Source organism: Manacus vitellinus, unplaced genomic scaffold (genome assembly GCF_001715985.3).
Source record: "Manacus vitellinus isolate BGI_N305 unplaced genomic scaffold, ASM171598v3 scaffold_16_pilon, whole genome shotgun sequence".
In the NCBI taxonomy this organism is placed as follows: Eukaryota; Metazoa; Chordata; class Aves; order Passeriformes; family Pipridae; genus Manacus; species Manacus vitellinus.
Window position 1 is genome coordinate 15,548,039 of NW_021939189.1, and position 19,146 is coordinate 15,567,184.

The 19,146-nt window shown below is 53.3% G+C and overlaps 1 protein-coding gene across 1 annotated transcript; it reads left to right on the forward strand.

Annotated features, from left to right (window-relative positions):
• The first annotated feature begins 703 nt into the window (after positions 1–703).
• Positions 704–18,282, forward strand: LOC103757948 (dual oxidase 2). The gene is made up of 33 exons (XM_018069547.2): positions 704–767; positions 1,461–1,544; positions 3,042–3,206; positions 3,819–4,006; positions 5,008–5,209; positions 5,771–5,937; positions 6,022–6,082; positions 6,204–6,300; positions 6,489–6,576; positions 6,902–7,004; positions 7,310–7,473; positions 7,882–8,048; positions 8,215–8,333; positions 9,157–9,294; positions 9,511–9,624; positions 10,224–10,426; positions 10,620–10,805; positions 11,203–11,428; positions 12,024–12,117; positions 12,317–12,492; positions 12,737–12,803; positions 13,255–13,350; positions 14,121–14,299; positions 15,144–15,374; positions 15,606–15,705; positions 15,823–15,872; positions 15,999–16,126; positions 16,334–16,487; positions 16,621–16,853; positions 17,015–17,173; positions 17,318–17,473; positions 17,568–17,696; positions 18,160–18,282. The coding sequence occupies exons 1-33, from the start codon at positions 704–706 to the stop codon at positions 18,280–18,282; spliced, it is 4,611 nt and encodes a 1,536-aa protein (XP_017925036.2).
• Positions 18,283–19,146: the final 864 nt, after the last annotated feature.

Consider the following 19,146-nt stretch of genomic DNA (forward strand, 5'->3'; position numbering starts at 1 on the left):
TGTTTCATTTGTGACTGTAATTCACTTCACTGTTCAGGGCTGGGAATCCCTCTCTTCTGTCAGCTGTTGGCCAGAGTTTTAAAGGTTCAGATCCCACTGATGAAATCTGCTCTGGATCCAGGGGGTTTGTGGAAAAAAGAGATGGCAAAGCATCATGAGAAAGGCTGATCATGAGGGAGTGCTGTTGGGTTAGCTCGGAGGGGATCAAGAGGTCCTGTATGCAGTACTCGCACACTTTGGGATGCCTGACTGTGAGCTGAGGCTCTTCCATCATGTTTACAGCTGGATTTTGCTTGGATGGGTCAATACCAGAGAAATTCCTAGCTGAAATGTACTTATTTTTGTAACAAAAAGTGTGTTTCTGTAACAGAGCTGGCACAGCTGAATGTGGATGATATGTGAGCCTACAGCTGGGATACTCCAAGGGCCATTGGTCCTGCTTCAGCACAAATGTCTTCTCAGGCCAGCTGACACATCCTGACAGAACTTCCCCAAGGGGATGGGGTCTCACATGCCCCCTGCCAGCTTCCCACAGATGGGAGATACTGCTGCTGATGGCAGCGGAGTTTTACCAAGCAGTAGAAATCACAAGGAGCTGAGATTTTGACCTGTGCATGTTCCCAGCTTCTGGGAGCAGCCCAGCTCCAGCTCCCTCCATCTCCTCTCCCTTTGCAGGTCCCTCCTTCCAACGACCCAGTGGTCAATGCAACGTGCAGCGATGATGTTGAGTTTGACTGTGGTTCTGCTGGGGACGTGGACCTTGGGGAGTAAGTGCAGTTTCAGGGAAGGGGACCAAAAGGGAGATCCTGGATAGCTGATGCCCCTCAGGGGAGTTTCATATCAGAGTAACCTGGTCCAGTGGAAGGTGTCCATGTCCATGTCAGGGCAAATGGATCTAGATGATGTTTGTGGTCCCTCCCAACCCAAACCATTCTGGTAATCTGTGTTTTTATGATGCAGTTTGTGAGGAGATAAGAAAAAATGGAGTAAAATGCAGGTTGGGAAACTCCCCTACTGCAGTTTAGATATATAAATAGGAGTGGCACCTCCTTGATAGTACTACAGTAAAAGCAAAAAAAATTAACATAAAAGCTAACTGATCCTGAAACACTAGCATAACTCCATTGTCAAGGTCTTTCCTTGACTCACACAGACATTGTGGGAGTCAGAAATAAGGAGAGACTTCTGATCCACTGAGAGAGGAGGAGAGGACGATCTTTTGGGAGTAGACTTGTGGTGGCCACAAATTGAATTGTGGACATCAGGACCACAAGCATGAATTTCCAATTTTAGATATTATCCCTCAAAAGAAGTGCAAAACTTGTCTAAAAAACTGCTTGTATGGAAAGCCTCAGAAAGAATATGGGAAAATATCATGATACAAATATGATTCTGTAGTGGAGTTGCTCATTTCACACTTCCTTTTTCACTGCTCACCAAGTGTGTCCAATCTCTTCCAGGAGCCCAGGAGAACATCATCTGGGAGGTCCAGCGCTATGATGGCTGGTACAACAACCTTCTGCACCACAGCCGTGGCTCTGTGGGTGAGTGCCAGGCTTGGGGAGGGGACAGTGGGACGGGGTGAGGGGAGCTGGCACATTGGCATCTGGGTTGCTTTATGGCTGAGAAAAGAAACCCTTTCTGACTTCAGCCTGAACCAGGCAGGTGAGCAGGCAATGCCACTTCCCATGGCCCTGAGGTCCCTTGATGCACCTGAGAGCCCTGTTAGAGCAGCCTGGAGGGGACAGACAGCACAGTTTGTCTCAAATGTCCTGTCATTGCCACTTTTAGCTGCTGCCCAGGCACCATCTGCAGGTTGGATCAGTCCCAGGGAAAAGCTGTGCCTTTGTGAGGCTGCTCAAAATGTCCAAGGCAGGGAGGATCCAACTCTTCCCAGCAGGTGTTTCAGTGATAGTCAGGGAGCCCAGAGCTGCAGAAAGCCATCTTTAGCCAAAATGGGCATGGAGTTTAAGCAGGATTCAACAGAAGGGTAGAGGCAGAAGAGTTCATGGGCCGGCATCCTGGACCTACTAATTTTCTGCCCTGCACAGGGCAGATACCATCTATTGGTCTGTACTGGGTGAGGCATTAGAGATTTCCCTCTGGCAGTGGTGAACTGCTTCCTCATGCCTACAACCAGCCCAGGGGCTCAACTCTAGGAAATGTCCCTGAGCCAGAGACCAGGGCAGATCAAGCAGGATCTTATCTAAAATATTCAAGATTCTGAATTATCTTTACTGCAGCCCAGATTAGTTACTGATCTGGTGATACGGTAACACAATTGCACAGCTTCCTTTGAGTCCAAATGGCTTTATAACATGACATGTTATAAAACAGTCCTCTGGTTACACCAAAGCCTGACAGAGAAAACCAGCAGGTCCCTGGCAGAGCAGATTTCCCTCTTCCAGAGCAGACAGATCAGACCTTAACTTTTGGAAACCAAACTATGGGAACTAAGCCCCAAACTAAGGCAGGAATTCAGGATTTCCCCAGTTCTGGGGAACTCCAGCAAATGAAACCCACCACACTGGTGAGGAGCCGTTCAAAATTAACTCATTCTTCAGTGAGAAACAACCTCTCGCCTCTGGGCTTTTCAATTTTGGGACTGGCAGTGGGTGCAAAGTTTCTCTCTCAACTTCTCATCTGTCTTGCTGCTTCTCTGGCTGTTCCCTCTCCTATTCCTTATGGTGCCGGCAAACCCCACACTTGTGTAGGGTTGCATAATCAACATGGGGCAGCTCAACGTCACTCCAGTTGCCCACTGGAGCACCACCCCAGACCTCCAGGAGGCAACAGGCATGCACATGGACAAGAGAAGGACAGCCGGAAGAGAGGGAGATGGAGATCTCCCTGGTTTTAAGAGTACTGACCCCAGTGTTGCAAGAAGTTTTGGGTGGGGGCACCAAAGCTTGCATGTTCTTGGCCACTATGAGTATCTGTGCCGACCTCTTCCTCTCTCCTGGGATTCTGGCAGGTGTCCTCTTGCTGTGCCTCCTGTTGGGTACCACCTGGGCCCATTCCATGTTGTTTTGGTGCTGCAGGTGCCCAGCTGCGGCGTCTCCTGCCGGCCAACTTTGCCGACGGCGTGTACCAGGCACTGCAGGAGCCCCGCGTGCCCAACGCTCGCCAGCTCAGCACCGCAGTGGCACAAGGCCCCTCCGGGCTGCCCTCACACAGGAACACCACCGTGCTGGCTGTCTTCTTTGGTAAGACCTGGGGCCTGGCACCGGCTGGAAAAATGCTGGTTTGCGTAGAAAAACGTTGATTTCTCACACACCCAAGGTCACAGCCTGGAGCGCTCCTCACACACCCCTCCATAGCAGGCCTACACCAGGAGCACAAAGCCTTGGGTGCCGCCATCCCAAAGTAGTGTCCAGCCAGGAGACAGTGGCTTTTTGATGGCCTCTGGCAGTTGACCCAAGTACTGATATTCATTGTTTGAGAACTTCCTCTTTTGTTTTAGTGGTGGAGTTACCCCTTTGCAAAATATCTGATGGATGTGATAAGGCTGTGCTGGGAGTGATTGCTGGCCTGAACTGCAAGTCAGAGCAGTGGGGTCTTGGGTCTCCAAGCTCAGGGACGCCTGTCTCTGGAAAATCGCAGCATCCCAGAATGATTTGAGTTGGAAGAGACCTTAAAGGTCATCTTGTTCCACTAAACCAGGTTGCTCCAAGCCCTGTCCAACCTGGCCTTGAACACTCTTGCTGCACGTGGTGGTCCCCTCAGCCCACCTACAGCTCAGCTGCCTACCCTCATGTCCTGCTCCAGCTGCTGGTGGCAGCTGTCCTAGCTGCTGACTGTGCTTGTGTCTCTGTCAGGTTTCCATGTGCTCTTGGACATCCTGGAGACGGAGAAACCCGGCTGCCCTGCTGAGTTTCTCAACATCTACATCCCCCCCGGAGACCCAGTGTTTGACCCTGCTGGCACTGGAGATGTGGTCCTGCCCTTCCAGCGCATCCGCTGGGCTGTGGAGACGGGGCAGAGCCCCAACAGCCCCCGGGAACAGGTAAGTGTGGTTTTCTTTGCCCTTTGCCCAACATCGGGGGCTGCATCAGCCAAGGGAGTTTGCAAAACTCAAATGAGAGCACCACTATTTCCTTAAAAATATACATCTCTCAAGTGTTTGAACCAATGAAATGAACCCAAAGTCACAAAGTCCAAGATTCACACTGAGCGACACCGGTGGTTGCCTGAGGTCAAAGCTTTTCTTGGGAAAGGAAAACATAATTAGGTTGGTTAATCATGCAAGATCGTTTTAAGACACTCTTATCTTTGATAACGTATCACAAAGCTGAGCCGGCACTGTATATAAAGTTGTAAAGCTTCCCTGAATTTCAGTAATTTTGGAAAAAAATCCAGGTTTTCCCCCAATTTCTCTGAATTTTGCTGTGCTGTTTGTGTTCCTAAGATTTCTTTCATGCTGGAAAGCTTCCCAGCCAAAATCACTGGAGCAAAATACCCTCCTGAACCTTTCACGTGACAAACCATGATGAGACCAGTTTAGCAAGTCATGTTTTTAGCAGCATTTAAAACCCTAGAAAAATGAAAACTCCAGCGTATTTTCAGAATAAAACGGATGTTTTTATGCAAACATTTGGCAGAGGAGATACTCAACATGCTGCCAGGACAGCGGGACTCCCTGCTGCGAGGATAGAGGAGACACTTCTTTTGTTCCCAGTTTCCCTAGAGATGGGTTTAGTCCCCTTCCAGCACACATAGGGATTCACAGATGTCTGCTTCTGGTATAGCAAAAATAACTGCAGAAAAACCCCCAAAATGTACTTATGAAAAGCCCAGACGTTCTCTTTTCCGGTACCTTGCACTAATTCCTGAAGTTTGCACAGAGATTGTCGTGTTTGCATCCTGAGAGCTCTTGTTAAAACAGGGGATGGGGCGGCTGCTTTGCAAGAACAAAAGAGCCAGGCTGGGGCTTTTCACACCTCTTTTTTGCACCTTTCTGCCGAAACCCCGGCGCCGGTTAACGCCTGTTCCCTGTGCCTGCCCTAGACCAACGGGGTGACGGGCTGGCTGGACGGCAGCTCCATCTACGGCCCCTCGCATTCCTGGAGCGACGCCCTGAGGAGCTTCTCCGGGGGACAGTTGGCGTCGGGGCCTGTCAGACGCCTCCCGAGGCAGACAGACGGGAGGGTCCCCATGTGGAAGGCGATCGATCCATCCACGGGACAGGGTGGTCTCGAAGGCATCTACGGTAATGGTGGCATTCCCAATGTTTTTTCACCTGCTTTGTCCATTCCTGACTGTGAGCAGGGAGAGCAGGAGGTCCCTGGAGCTGAGCCCGGAGTGAAAGGGCGGGGGGTACAGCAGGGCAGGACATGTGGGTCAGGAGGGCTGTGGGAGAGCAGGCAGCTTGCCAGCCCAAGGGCGAGGAAGGTGTGTGCCCCAGTGAAGACATCCCAGCAAGGACACTCCCTGAACTCCAGATGCCACATGCCCAGGAGGCAACAGGTTCAGAAACCAGCAGGTGCTGGTCACTCTGATCCCAGGAGATCTTATCTGGGGAAAGGGGCTGCCGCTGATACAAACCTGCTCAGCTTGCTTTGAGTTCCTCACCTGCCCAACCTTTGACCCATGCTGAGATGCCAGTCCTGCTCACTCGCTCAGGCTCCTGGTCTCCCTGGGGAGGGAGGAAGGGTGAGGAGATGAGGGGACACTGGGCTGCAGCCACTGAGCTGGGAGTACTTCTTCAGCCATGGGCAAAGCTAGACCCAGTGGTGACATCCCCCATTGAAGGTCCTGGTGGCTCTTGCAGACCTGGGAAGTGCCTGGGGGAATGAGAACCCCTTCCTGCAGGCTGAGAGCATCGCCTGGTTTCGGTACCACAACCATCTGGCCACAGCACTAGCCCAGCAGCACCCCACCTGGTCTGATGAGGATCTCTTCCAGCACACTCGCAAGAGGGTCATTGCTACTTTCCAGGTGAGGGATGGGACCCCACAGCTCTGCTGGGACCCCCAACATCCTCCCTGGTGTTGGCCCTGACCCAGCCCCTCTGTTCCCTAGAGCATCGTTCTGTATGAGTGGCTGCCGACCCTGCTGGGGTCAGACATCCCAGAGTACAAAGGTGAGGGGTACGACAGGCAATAGAGGGAGGGAAGGAGGGGTGGGAGGACCGGGGAGGTGGGGGATGAGGTGGGAGAGGGAGCTTGGCCCCTTTTTCCTCCAGCCTGGCTGCTGCCTCCCAGGTTACCAGCAGCACCTGGACCCCAGCCTCTCGCCAGAGTTCGTGGCAGCTGCAGCACAATTCCTGGCCACCATGGTGCCACCGGGCATTTATAAGAGGTAGGAGCAGCCTGGCAGGGCTGTGGGAATGCAGTGCCCCTGTCAGGGAAGGGGATGCCCAAGCTGGGGTGGTAGCTGGCAATGGTGCCCCTTCCCTGTGTCCTGCTCTTGGCTTGGACAGGCAAGCCCTGTCAGCTCTGGGCAGCTGTGGCTAGGGCTGTAGGTCCAGCCCTTCTCTAATCTTCCAGAGACACCGAGTGCCGGTTCCAGAACGTGTCTGGCCCCAGTGGCTCATTCCCAGCAGTGCGGCTCTGCAACAGCTACTGGAGCAGAGAGGTACAGGGAAGGGAGTGCAGGATTCCTGAGGATGTGGGAGGCTGGCTGGGAAGGGACTCTATTTTATGGAGGATGCCACAAAGGAAATTAGGTGCAGAGCATGACAGTCAGCCCAGGGAGTGAGATCCTCCCCATCCAGCATCCCAGATGCCTCCTTCAGCTGCGTCAGGCTCAGACCTCAAGGTTGAACTGACGTAGAGGAAACGAGCCTGGAAGAAGTCCCTGATCCCCCTACATCCAGGAACTGCACCCCTGTGGGGTGTGTGGGGCTACCTCTCATCCTTGGTCATTTAAGGAATCACCTGCTCTTCCCATCTCCCCTCAGAGGCCAGGGCTGCAGCAGGCAGAGGATGTGGACAACTTCCTGCTGGGGATGAGCTCACAGATTGCAGAGAGGGAGGACAACATTGTCGTGGAAGATCTCCAAGGTCTGTACTGCAGCTGCTCATCAGTGGGGGACCCTCACTCCTGGGGCTGTGCAGGGGGCGAGGTGTGGAGGCAAGTCCCATTGTCACCACTAGCAGCACCCAACCAGTGTTTCAGCTTCAGCCTTGTTAATGGAGGTGCAGAGAAGCTACAGGATGTGTTAAGTGTGTCCATGGGACCATTTCGGCAAGGGCATGGAGATGATATCTGTGTTCAGCACAGCCCAAAGCCAGCACGAGGCCAGCCCAGCAGCTATAGCTCCTCTGGTTCAGCCTTGCCATCACCATGGCTTCAAATCCACACACAGATTACTGGTATGGGCCCCTGAAGTACTCCCGCACTGACTATGTGGCCAGCTGGATCCAGCGAGGGCGAGACCTTGGCCTGCCAACCTATAACCAAGCCCGGGAGCGATTTGGGTTGAAACCTCTCCAGAACTGGTCAAACCTTGCACCACACCTGGAGCCACAGGTAACAGGGAAGTGGCCTGGGCACCGAATGTATGTGTCAGAGAATGTTGGGACATTCCAGGCAGGAACTGAATTCTGCCCTATTTGACTTCCATGCCTGCAGAGTTGTTGCATTGGGATAACTGTGTAATTACATGGCATGAATAAATCATCCTGCCCTGGTGCTAAGCTCCTGTGCCACTGGGCACTATGCTCCTCCCACAGCTGAGATGCCCTGGGAGTGATGTTTAGTTACTCAAGTCCAAGCCGTGAGCTCCAGGCTGTGTGGGGCTCAGCACCTTCCCAGCCCACAGATGTGTGATGCCTGGGAAATGCACATTCCTTGCTTCTCCTGAAGCTTGCCAAGATTTTCTGGTGCCCTGGCAGAATTCCTGGTGCTCACGCTTATGTGGTGGGCGTTTCTCACCAGGTCCTGCAAAAGGTCGCTGCCCTGTATGCCAATGACATGGCTGGGCTGGAGCTGCTCCCTGGAGGCATGTTGGAGGCTGATGGCTCCCTCTTCAGCACCATCATCCTGGAGCAGTTTGTGCGCCTGCGTGACAGCGACAGGTTTTGGTTCGAAAACACCAAGAATGGGTAAAGGCCTCTTCCCTATCTGGCAGCTGCCCACTGCTCTGCAAACCCCAGTAACGCAGGGAAACTAGAGCTGAGGGAAAAAGCATCCTCCAGCTTTCTCAGTTCCCTCCTGTTGCTGGTCAGTAACACCCAGGGCCACTCCTTGTCCCTATGTCCTTTTCCACAGGCTCTTCACAGAGGAGGAAATCAGGGAGATCCGTAACACCAGCTTTCACAACGTCCTGGCTGCCGTCACCTACGCCAACTCCACAGACATCCAGACTCACGTGTTCACCTGGAGAAATGGTGAGTGCAGGAGGGAATGGCTCCAGCAAGGCAGTGAGGGAAGCAGAGCCATCCTGGTGACAGAGCCGGTGACTCAGTGACACCGGGAACACATTGGGGTTGTTGCCTGATGTGATCCTAAGCCCACAAAATGAGTACAAAATGCAAGGGTTGCTTGCGAGCAAGACATTGATGCAGTGATGCAGATATGAAAGAGGACTGAAGTCCAGGCATGACCCCAAGGTGAAAAGGCATAGAATCATAGAATCAAGTGGGTTGGAAAAGACCTCTGAGATCATCAAGTCCAACCCTTGATCCAGCATCACCATGGTTACTAGACCATGGCATGGTACTGTGTTTGGCAATATGCCTTTTCCTCTCGGAATCTTGCCACACCCCTCCCATTTACCATAAGCATTTCATCTGGGTCACGTTCCAGCCCTTGTAAGGTGTTTTTGTTTCCTTGGTATGCACTCTATGTAATTGCACCAGAAGAACTCCCTGGATTTGCAGTGTCTGGATGAGCAGAAGCTCTGAGCCCAAATTTTCCATGGTCCAGGGTGCTTCTTGCTCAGACCATCCCATTGGGGGAGTGATGGTGCTGAGCCCACAGAGCTCTTGAGTCCAGTTCTGCACTCGGTTTGCTGTAGCAGGCAAAGGTTCAACCCCAAACCAAAGGCTCTACCCACTATCTGGAGTTTACTCAAGCATCCCAATTTTGAAGTGCTCCCTGGGTGACTCAGCCATGAACCCCATCCACACTTTAGGGCAAAGGTTCCTGGGGGTGATGGAGGTGAGATGGGTAAAAGGTTGGTGACACTCACAGGCTGTCTACCCCTTGCAGGGGACCCGTGCCCCCAGCCCCAGCAGCTGACAGCTCAACACTTGGCCAACTGCACTCCCATGGTGGTGCTGGACTACTTTGCAGGCAGCGGCGCAGGCTTTGGGATCATCATCGTTGTCCTCTGCTGTCTGCCTTTGGGTTTGTCTCTCCGTTTCCTTATCCTTATTCTCTTCCACCTCTCCACCAGAGAAAGGGGCTGAGTGCCCATGGACCAAGCACCTCCCAGCAGGAGCTGCTGAGTCCTGGTCGCTCCCGAGGTCCTTGAGCTGACAGAGTCCTTGGGCACCAGGAGGGAGCCAAAAGTGGGAAGGAGCTTTGTGATATCTCACACCTCCTTCTCCTGTGTGTCCCCAGTGACTCTCTTTGTTGCCTGGATTGTTGCTGCTTTCCGCAAGAGAGATTTCAAGAAGCTGCAGAAGCAGCAGAGCACCAGGGTGCGCACAAAGGTGACCGGCGAGGCCACACACGGTGAGGTGGCACTGCCAACCCTGTGACAGTGTCTGGTGATGTTGCTGGAGTCAGGGCACACAATGAGGCAGGGCTGGGCCTGGGGCTTATATCCAGATGGGATGTAAGGAGGAACTGTTTCCCTAGGAGCAGGGAGCCCAGAGGGCTTGATAGCCCATCCTATCCAAGACCTGACCAGATAAATCCTTGAGCAGACTGACCTGTGGCTGGTCCTACTTTGGGCAGGAGGTTGGGCAAGGAACCCTTCCAACCCGAGTCCCCTCCAACCTGAGTCATCATATGACCCTCTAGTTCCAACCCTCCCCAGATCACACCTTGCCTGAAGGAAACCCATGTAAAGCAATTGCACCAGTAGCCCCAGGACAGGGACTGTATCTCCTTGCTCTGGGTACTGGAAAAATCCTGCCTCCCTGCTCTGTAGTTTGTACTCCTCCTGTGGCCATGTGCTTGAGCTGTGCAGCTGGGAGATCATCATTATTGCTTTAAGATGTGCCTGGTCGTGAAATCTCTCCCAAACTGCATCTGGGTGAAGGAGGTGCTGGCATGAGTAGGAGCCTGGGTGCCCCTTGCCAGCTGAGTCCTGTGCTCTCTCCCATCAGCCATGGAGTGGCACGGCCCCAAGACAGACAGCTGTCCTGTCTACATCCAGCTCCAAGCTGACAAAGTGCTCAAAGTGCTGGATGGGAGAGGGTCTGTGATGCGGAGCATCAACCTGAAAGCCTACCAAAGGGTGGAGGTGATCCTCTCCAACAACAAAGGGAACAAAGCTCTGCTCCTGAAGAGCCCCAAGGAGTACGACCTGGTGAGTACCATGATGCCTGGGGTATGACACCTTTCTCTGGACCCTCCACAGTCCTCTGCACCACTCGGTCAGGGCACTGGAAAGAGTGTAGGTCCTTAAAGGATGGTTGTGGCCTCCTGAAAACCACCAGGTCCAGCTCGTACCATGAGCTGAGCCTCTGATGATCGCAGACAGTCTGTGGGGTCCTTTGCAGGTGCTGCTCTTCTGTGAGGAGGCTGAGAGGAGCAGCTTTGTTGGGAAGCTACAAAACTACTTGAATGAGAGTGGCCTCTACCTGCATCTGTCTGAGACGAAGGAGCAGAACCTTATGAAATGGGCAGTCACTCAGGAGCAGAGAAAACAAATTCTGGAGACTTTCTTCAGGCACCTGTTTGCTCAGGTGTGTAGGGGTGTGGCAGGCTCTGATGCCTGGAAGAAGGTGTTTCTGTACTGATTAAACAATGAATGCTGGTGCTGTTGCTCTCCATAAGAGCTGGTAAGCCAGATACAAGGAAGCTGCTAACACTTCCAGGACTGAGGGACACAAAGGGAGATCTGCTGCAGTGATATAAGCATCTAAAGTTGCAAAGAGGCTTTTGGATGATGTAACTGAGGTCTCCAGAGTGGTCAGTGGTATGCAGTGTGAAAGTCACATTGTGTAGGAGAGATACGGGACTTTCCCCATGGTATTTGTCATGAGTTTTGTGCCAGGGGAGCCACCAGTCTTTGTGCAATAGATCAGGAAGGAAACAAGAGCCAGTACTCACAGGATTTCTTCTGTGGGACACAACCTGCAGGTGCTGGAAATCGACAGGTCTGATGCAGGAGAGCTCAACTTCAGATCTTCACAGAAGGCAAGGGAGTCTCTGACGTGTGAGCTGAGCAGGACTGAGTTTGCCGAGGCCCTGGGGCTCAAGGCCCACTCCATGTTTGTGGACTCCATGTTCTCCCTGGCTGACAAAGATGGCAACGGCTACATCTCCTTCCGGGAGTTCCTGGACATCTTGGTGGTCTTCATGAAAGGTGGGAGCTGGGGCTGGTTAGTGACTCCATCTGTTATCCTTAGTCCCGTCTCTAGGCTCTGACAGAGTGAAGGACAAGGTCCATCCAGCAGGTCAGTCTGTAGACACTTCTACAGAATAAAATTCCCTTCACTTAGGACAAGCTCAACTTGAGTTATGAGGCAGTGACCATGTAATTGTGTTTTCTGGAAGACTGTTAATGAGGGGAGCTACTTTCTACCACCGCAGACACATTTGTCCTGTCTCCTGAAGGGACCACACATCCTGTCCTTGAGAGATCAGAGCAACTATATTTGACACCTGAATCTCCCTAAATGACCACCGGAAAGCTGGATTCATAGATGGAGGCATTAAGTGTCAGATTCAATCAAAACATCTTCCAGAAAATCATTGCTGTGTAAAAGCACATTTTGACTTTGCAAAATAATGCCCAAGAACGTATATCTACCCAGTGTTTCACCTTGCACTTGAGAAAGTCAGTAGAAGGGTGAGGCTTCACTGCTGCAGGTCCATGTGCTCAAAGACAGTGTTTGAAAGCATCTTTGTTAGTGAAAATGTGATCTTTTTCTTACTTCACCTCTCTCTCTCCCCACTAGGGTCCCCAGAGGAGAAGTCCCAGGTGATGTTCAGGATGTATGACATCGATGAGAATGGGTTCCTCTCCAAGGAGGAGTTTCTGAGGATGGTCAGGTACTTCTCCTCTCTCAATATGTTTTCACAATATCTATAGACATACATGTCTTCAAAAGCAGGTCCCAGTTTCTGTGATTCAGTCCCTAAGAAGCTCATGGGCTCAACATTCACAACCACTCCCATAAAACTTGTCAGGGGCTCTGACATTTTATTTGAACTGATTAACTGATGTTCCCGTCTCCCCTCCTTGCTCCAGGTCCTTCATTGAGATCTCCAACAATTGCCTGTCAAGAGAACAGGCAGAGCAGGTGACTGAGTCCATGTTTCGGGCCTCAGGGTTTCAGGACAGGGATGAGCTGACGTGGGAGAATTTCCACTACATGCTGCGGGACCACAACAGCGAGCTTCGTCTCACCCACCTCTGTGTGAAAGGTCAGTGGGCACGAGCACTGGCTCACCCCAGGCCCTGCAGGGCGGGAGGAAATGGGCAGCACCCATTGGAACTCCCAAATCCTGTCCCATCAATCCCTCCAACCCAATTGCAGTAATGGGGTACCAGCTGTTGCTTCATGTGCAACAGGTTTGGGTCAGCTCAGAGCTTCTCCCTGCCCATGGGAGAGTCCTAATCCTTATCTTGAATGCTCTGAATGGCTGCTTGTCCTTTTGCTCCTCAAAGGTGTCCCTGAGGTGTTCAAGCAAAACCTGCACAACTGTGTCTCCTTCATAAAGAAAGAGCCAAAAGGGTAAGCCCCCCTCCTTGTTCTTGTTTCTGCTATTCCTTCTCTTTCTGCCCCAATGCATATCCCCAGTCCTTCCAACAAATGCTCCCACCAGGTGTTGGCACTTCCAGTGCTGGGGAAGGGGGATGATCCTGGTGGGAGGTGCACACCAGGCACTGGGGTGGGGCTGCTGCCCTCCTCCCTGGGCACAGCCAAAGGGGAGGAACTGCCCCCTGCAGAGCCCCTGTTGCATCCCCTACATGGGGGTGGGAGTCCTGCCTTGCTTTTCAGAGGGAAGGGTTATGTTGAAGCAAATCCAGCCCACGTGCAGTTAAAGTTAACAGACAGATTTGTGGGAAAGAGCTGGACACCTTTCCAGCTGAGCCTGAGATGGCAAGCAGGGGAAAGGGGATAATTTTGCCAAGCCTTTCCTGCAAATAGGGCTTTGGGCTAGACATAGCTCTATTTCCAACAGAACCATCTCAGAGGAGGAGAGAGACTCAAATCTGGACACTGTGAGTCACTATGTGGAACGAGAAGGGCAAGAGCTGAGGAAGAGACCAGGCAGAAAGTGAGTACAGCCTCTCCTCTATAGTTGTGCTTCTGGGGCTCAGGTTCAGCCTGTTTGCTGTTTCTCACATGCCCTAGTCAGACTGGGCAGCCCTCCAGTCAAATGGCACTGCTGCAAGGAGGCTCCCACTGGCCAAGGAGCTACAGGAACAGCCCCAACTTGGCAGGGACAGTGTCATAGCTGGGTCTGGGTGATGTGCCTCTACAAAAAAAAAAAATAAAAAAATGAAGTGGCCAACTCCAGAGCCTGGGATAGTGGTTTTTAGAGAGGGGTCTTGTCTGACAGTTCCTGCCTGTGCTCCTTCATCCCTTGGGATGCTGCTGGGTCACCTGGGCTCTCTGCAAGAGCTGCAGGAGAGACTCTGGTCCTTGCTGCTGTGGCAGCAGCAAGTATTTCTGCAAGGAATCAGATCAGTTGTTTTTACTGTTGGCAACAATATCTTGGTTTGCCATAATTGCTCCAATTAAGGAAATTGGTCCCATGCAGAATCATTTGGACAGTTGATTATTACTATGAAAATTATCTCTGGCAGTTCTTATCTATGGTTTTATTTATGAGTCACTGTTTACACATTTGTTATCAGGTTTTACAACCGTTAAGGCTTGCAAGGCTGAGACCTGAGATCATCCTCTGACTTGCGCTCTGCAGGTCACCCCATCACTGATGTGCAGAGGTGGCCACAGCACTTTGGGAGGCAGCCCCAAATCTGGGCAGCGGGGCCCTGAGCTGGGGAAACCTCGCAGTGACACCAGCCCTCCTGTCTTTGCCAGGGGGAACCAGTACCAGCTGCGCCTGTACACTGAGGCGCAGCGGAAGAGGTACGAGCGGAGCCGAGTTCAGCAGAAGATCCAGGAGTTCAAGCGCTTCGTTGAGAATTACCGGCGCCACATCGTCTGCGTCATCCTCTTCTCCGCCATCACCGCCGGCGTGTTCGTGGAGAGAGCCTACTGTGAGTGCCCACCCAGCCCCGCTGCCCCCCACGTGGACTTGGTGCCTCTAAGCTGCTGGTTGTGCTGGGTGTGGTGGGGCGTTGCATGGCACAGCTCTGGGCGACAGTGTCACTCCTCCCCTGGAATAACCAAAGGGTCACTGAGGTTGGAAGGAACCTCTGGAACGGTCTGGTCCAATGCCCTGCTCAGGGCAAGGCCATTTCCAAAGCTGAATCAGGCTGCTGAAGGCCTTATCTAAAGAAGGTGCAAAGAGCTCCAAGGTTGGTGATCTCACCACCTCACTGGGCCTGTGGTAGTTTTTGACCATCCTCCCTGTGAAGAGTTTTTATTTTACATCAAACCTGAGCTTTTTCCTGTGAAATTTGTGCTGTTGCCTCACATCCTTCCACTGTGCATCTCTCAGAACAACCTTGGCTCTCCCACCTCTGTACACCAAGAAGTGGTTGCAGACAGCCTCTAGGTCTTCCCTGACCCATCTCCTCCAACATGAACAAACCCATTTCCCTCAGCCTTTCCCCTACATGACATCCTCCAGCCCTCACCCATCCTAGTGGCCTCCACTGGACTCTATTTCAGTTTGTGGAGACCTCTTATATTGGATTCCCCAACTGAGGCCACAGTTCCCAAGGTGCAGTATCCCAGTGCCCACCAGAGGAGGACAATCCCCTCCCTGGATCTCCAAGGATATCCTTTCACCCAGCAGTTCTGGGGGGTCATGCCCCTTTTCCCACACAAACCTATCTCTGAGAACCTCTTTTTGGTGAAGCCACAAAGGTGGTCACCCCCTTGTTGCAAGAAAGGTCATGGCTGGGGACACTGACTCCCTCTGCTCTCTCTCCCCAGACTATGCCTTTGCATCCCCCAGCACTGGAATCGCACAGACCACCTTTGTGGGGATCATCATCTCCCGGGGAGCAGCTGCCTCCATCTCCTTCCTGTACTCCTACATCCTGCTTACCATGTGCCGCAACCTCATCACCGTCCTGCGGGAGACCTTCCTCAACCACTACATCCCCTTCGATGCCGCCGTCGATTTCCACCGCTGGATTGCCATGGCAGCCCTGATTTTCTCAGGTGGGTGGGCTGCTGGGGGATGTGCCGCCCACAAACCACAGCTAAAGCAGAAGGGCCACCCCATCACACCATGGCAGGACCAGGCAGAAGCTTGAAGACCTTGTGGAGACATAGATGGGCTGCACTAGAGACGAGGAGGAATCTCCGGGTCCCTGGGGACATCAGCAGGATCTGACACATCTCCATTCACATCAAATGATGCTTCTTTCTCCCTATTTTTGTCTCTCACAGTGCTCCACACTGCAGGTCATGTAGTGAATGTCTATATCTTCTCAGTCACACCTCTCAGCGTGCTCTCCTGCCTCTTCTCCAATGTCTTCACAAATGATGGGTAGGTGGGATTTAGAGCAGAGTCCAGACAGAGTGTCCTGGGCACGGATAGGAATGAAAATGAAAACCAAGAGTTCATTCTGGTCACTCCATAGTGCAATCTCTTGTCCCCCTCCAGGTCACAGCTCCCACAGAAGTATTACTGGTGGTTCTTCCAGACTGTTCCAGGTGAGAGCACCTAGCAGATAGACCTGCACACCTTTGTGTGGATGGGCAGCTCTCTGCCCAGCCCAGGGAGAGCCCCTATGGGACTGCTTTGTTCCCCCTAGGACCTTCCAACCTTTCCTCTCACAGGTATGACAGGAGTGTTGCTGCTTGTGGTCCTTGCTGTGATGTATGTGTTCGCCACCTACCACTTTCGACGCGTCAGCTTCCAGGGCTTCTGGATCACCCACCACCTCTATGTGCTGCTCTATGTCCTGGTAAAGGATTTGGGCTGGGAGGGAGGGGTGGTGCCGATGCACTGCAAGCCTGTGGCTTCAGTCAGTGCAGCTGATGAGATGGAATAGATGGGATGGTTGCAAGGGATCTGGTGGCCCCACTCCTGCCTTCCTGCTGCTGCTCAGCTGCCACCAGATTAGCCCTGGGGCAACAGCTTGCCCTGTTAATGGGTTCTGCTCCCTGCCCAGGTCATCATCCATGGCAGCTATGCGCTGATCCAGCAGCCCCGTTTCTACATCTACTTCATCGTCCCGGCTCTCATCTACAGTGCGGACAAGCTGCTCAGCCTGAGCAGGAAGAAGGTGGAGATCAGCGTGGTGAAAGCCGAGCTCCTGCCCTCAGGTACCACGACATCCCTGGCCACAGGGCACCAGCCCAGGCTCTTTACAAGAGCATCAGGGGTTGCAGCAATGCAGGAGCCTCCACCTCTCTACATCTCCACCTTACCAGAGCCCCCATCCCCATCTCCCCATAGGTGTCACCCACCTCCAGTTCCAGCGGCCGCAGGACTTTGACTACAAGTCCGGGCAGTGGGTGCGCATCGCCTGCGTGGCCCTGGGCACCACGGAGTACCACCCCTTCACCCTCACCTCGGCGCCACACGAGGACACGCTGAGCCTGCACATCCGTGCCGTGGGGCCCTGGACCACCCGCCTGCGGGAGCTCTACTCCCCAGAGAGCCTGGCCCTCATCGGCAAGCTGCCCAAGGTGAGCCCTGCACAGGATGTCACGCACAGGGACATCTGAGCCCCAGAGCATCTCAGCAAGGGGTTGTGCCAAGCCTGAGGTGCTTCTCCAGCCCTGAGGACAACCAAGACCTGGGCAAGCAGAGATGGGAGATGTTCTGCTAATGGCTGACTCCCTTCCAGCTCTACCTGGACGGGCCCTTCGGGGAGGGCCACCAGGAGTGGAACAAATTTGAGGTGTCAGTGCTGGTGGGAGGAGGCATTGGGGTGACACCCTTCGCATCCATCCTCAAGGACCTGGTCTTCAAGTCATCCATAAACTCCAAGCTGCTGTGTAAGAAGGTAAGAGGAAGCATCTGAAAGACAAGCCCTCCCAAGATGCCTCCTGCTGCTTCTGGCCTCTTTGGGGGTAAAATCCTCCAGGGAGCCCACAGACTTGCATAAGGGTGCTGGCCCCACTCTGAGCCTCATCTTCATGTGCCACAGATCTACTTCATCTGGGTGACACGCACGCAGCGGCAGTTTGAGTGGCTGACAGACATCATCCGGGAGGTGGAAGAGTCCGACAGGAACAACTTGGTCTCTGTGCACATCTACATCACGCAGCTGGCCGAGAAGTTCGATCTGCGCACCACCATGCTGGTGAGCCTTGCCCCCCACCAGAGAGGCTGCTGTGCCATGCCAGGCCACGCCAGGCCGTGCAGGGCCATCTGACGTGCACCGATCTCTCTTCCAGTACATCTGCGAGCGGCACTTCCAGAAGGTGCTGAACAAGAGCCTGTTCACGGGGCTGCGCTCCATCACCCACTTTGGGCGCCCTCCCTTTGTACCCTTCTTCAACTCGCTGCAGGAGGTGCACCCTGAGGTCAGTGCCTGGCTGGGGATGGGGCACAGGAGAAGGTGCACCCACTGGCCAGTGGAGGACTGGTCCCAGCTTGTCCCCAAGGTCCTGGAGAGCTTGGTGGCATCTGCACCAAGGACAGGGCAGAAGGGACATGGATCCTGCTTTCCCTCTGGAGCCAGGTTGAGCTGCAAGAGTCAGCAGTTTCCCATGCTAGCCAAACACCCCCTGCTATTGCAGGACCCTGGGTGCAACCAGGTCTTGGGGCTCCCATCCTTCCTTCACTGCCCTCACAGCCTCCATAGCCACCACAGATTTAACAGCCCTCACAGAAATGACAGTCTCCCCAAAAGCCTCCAGAGGCTGGGACAGAGAGCACGGCCATGGTCCATGCCCAAAGCTGTCAGAGGGCAAGGGGCCAAGGGGGGCTGGACTGCAGGGAGAGCTGGTGTTCCTCGGTCTGACCCCTTTGGTTTCCCCTTCCCAGGTGCAGAAGATTGGGGTGTTCAGCTGTGGCCCACCCGGGATGACAAAGAGTGTGGAACAGGCTTGTCGGCAGATGAACAAGAAGGACCAGACCTACTTTGCACATCACTATGAGAATTTCTGACCCTACCCCATGCTTTTTACCCTGGGCTGCAGTCTGGTCCATCCCAGCACCTGGGCAGCAATGCAGTGGGTGGCCATGGTCCTGGGCTCCCACTCACCATCATGCCCCAGAGAAAGCCATCCATGGCCGAGAGCAGGGACACTGAGACCTGCAGAGCTGAGACTGGTGTGCCAGTAAAGCATTACCATCCCATCATCACCCCACACCGCCCCAGTGTGAACCCCTGAGCCCAGGGCGTACTAATACCATCCACACACTGCTGCAGCCCCATGCCCAGGGTTGGGCTGGCATGTCCCAGTCAAAAAACCACAGTGTTTGAGTTAAGCCCAGTTCTGCTACATTAATCCCACAACACAGAGCTTGTGCTCTGCTGTGGGACTCAGGGAATGTCTCTGCCCAGCTTTGGGGAACAGCTTGGTGCCTGCACAACCTGAATCCAAAGCACTTTGCCCCAAGACCAATGTGGAGCACACATGGGGTGAGGAGCCAAAGAGCTTCCCACCATCTCTCTCCTTGAAACAGGCTCAGCTTTCCTAATACACTTGTGGGTGCCTGCTTGTTAACTCTGTGAGCCTTTTCTGGGTTTGCAAAGGGCCTGAGTTGTGTTTGCGTTGGCTTCTTTCAGCAGCATCCCTTCAGTCAGGGATCACTTGTGCTTTTTTAAGTAATGCCTGGCTTTGCATCGCTGCCTCTCTTGCAGGCTGTGGTTGAGCTTAAATAAAGCTGTTCAAAGTACTAAAACACTTTCTTGCCTCTTGTAGTTGGTTCTTGGTCCCCTGGAGGTTTGCCATAGAGCACAGGGAGCAAGCTTCCATTTCCCAGTAATAACAGAGTGTTGTGATGGCCACTTGTCCCCCAGGCTGA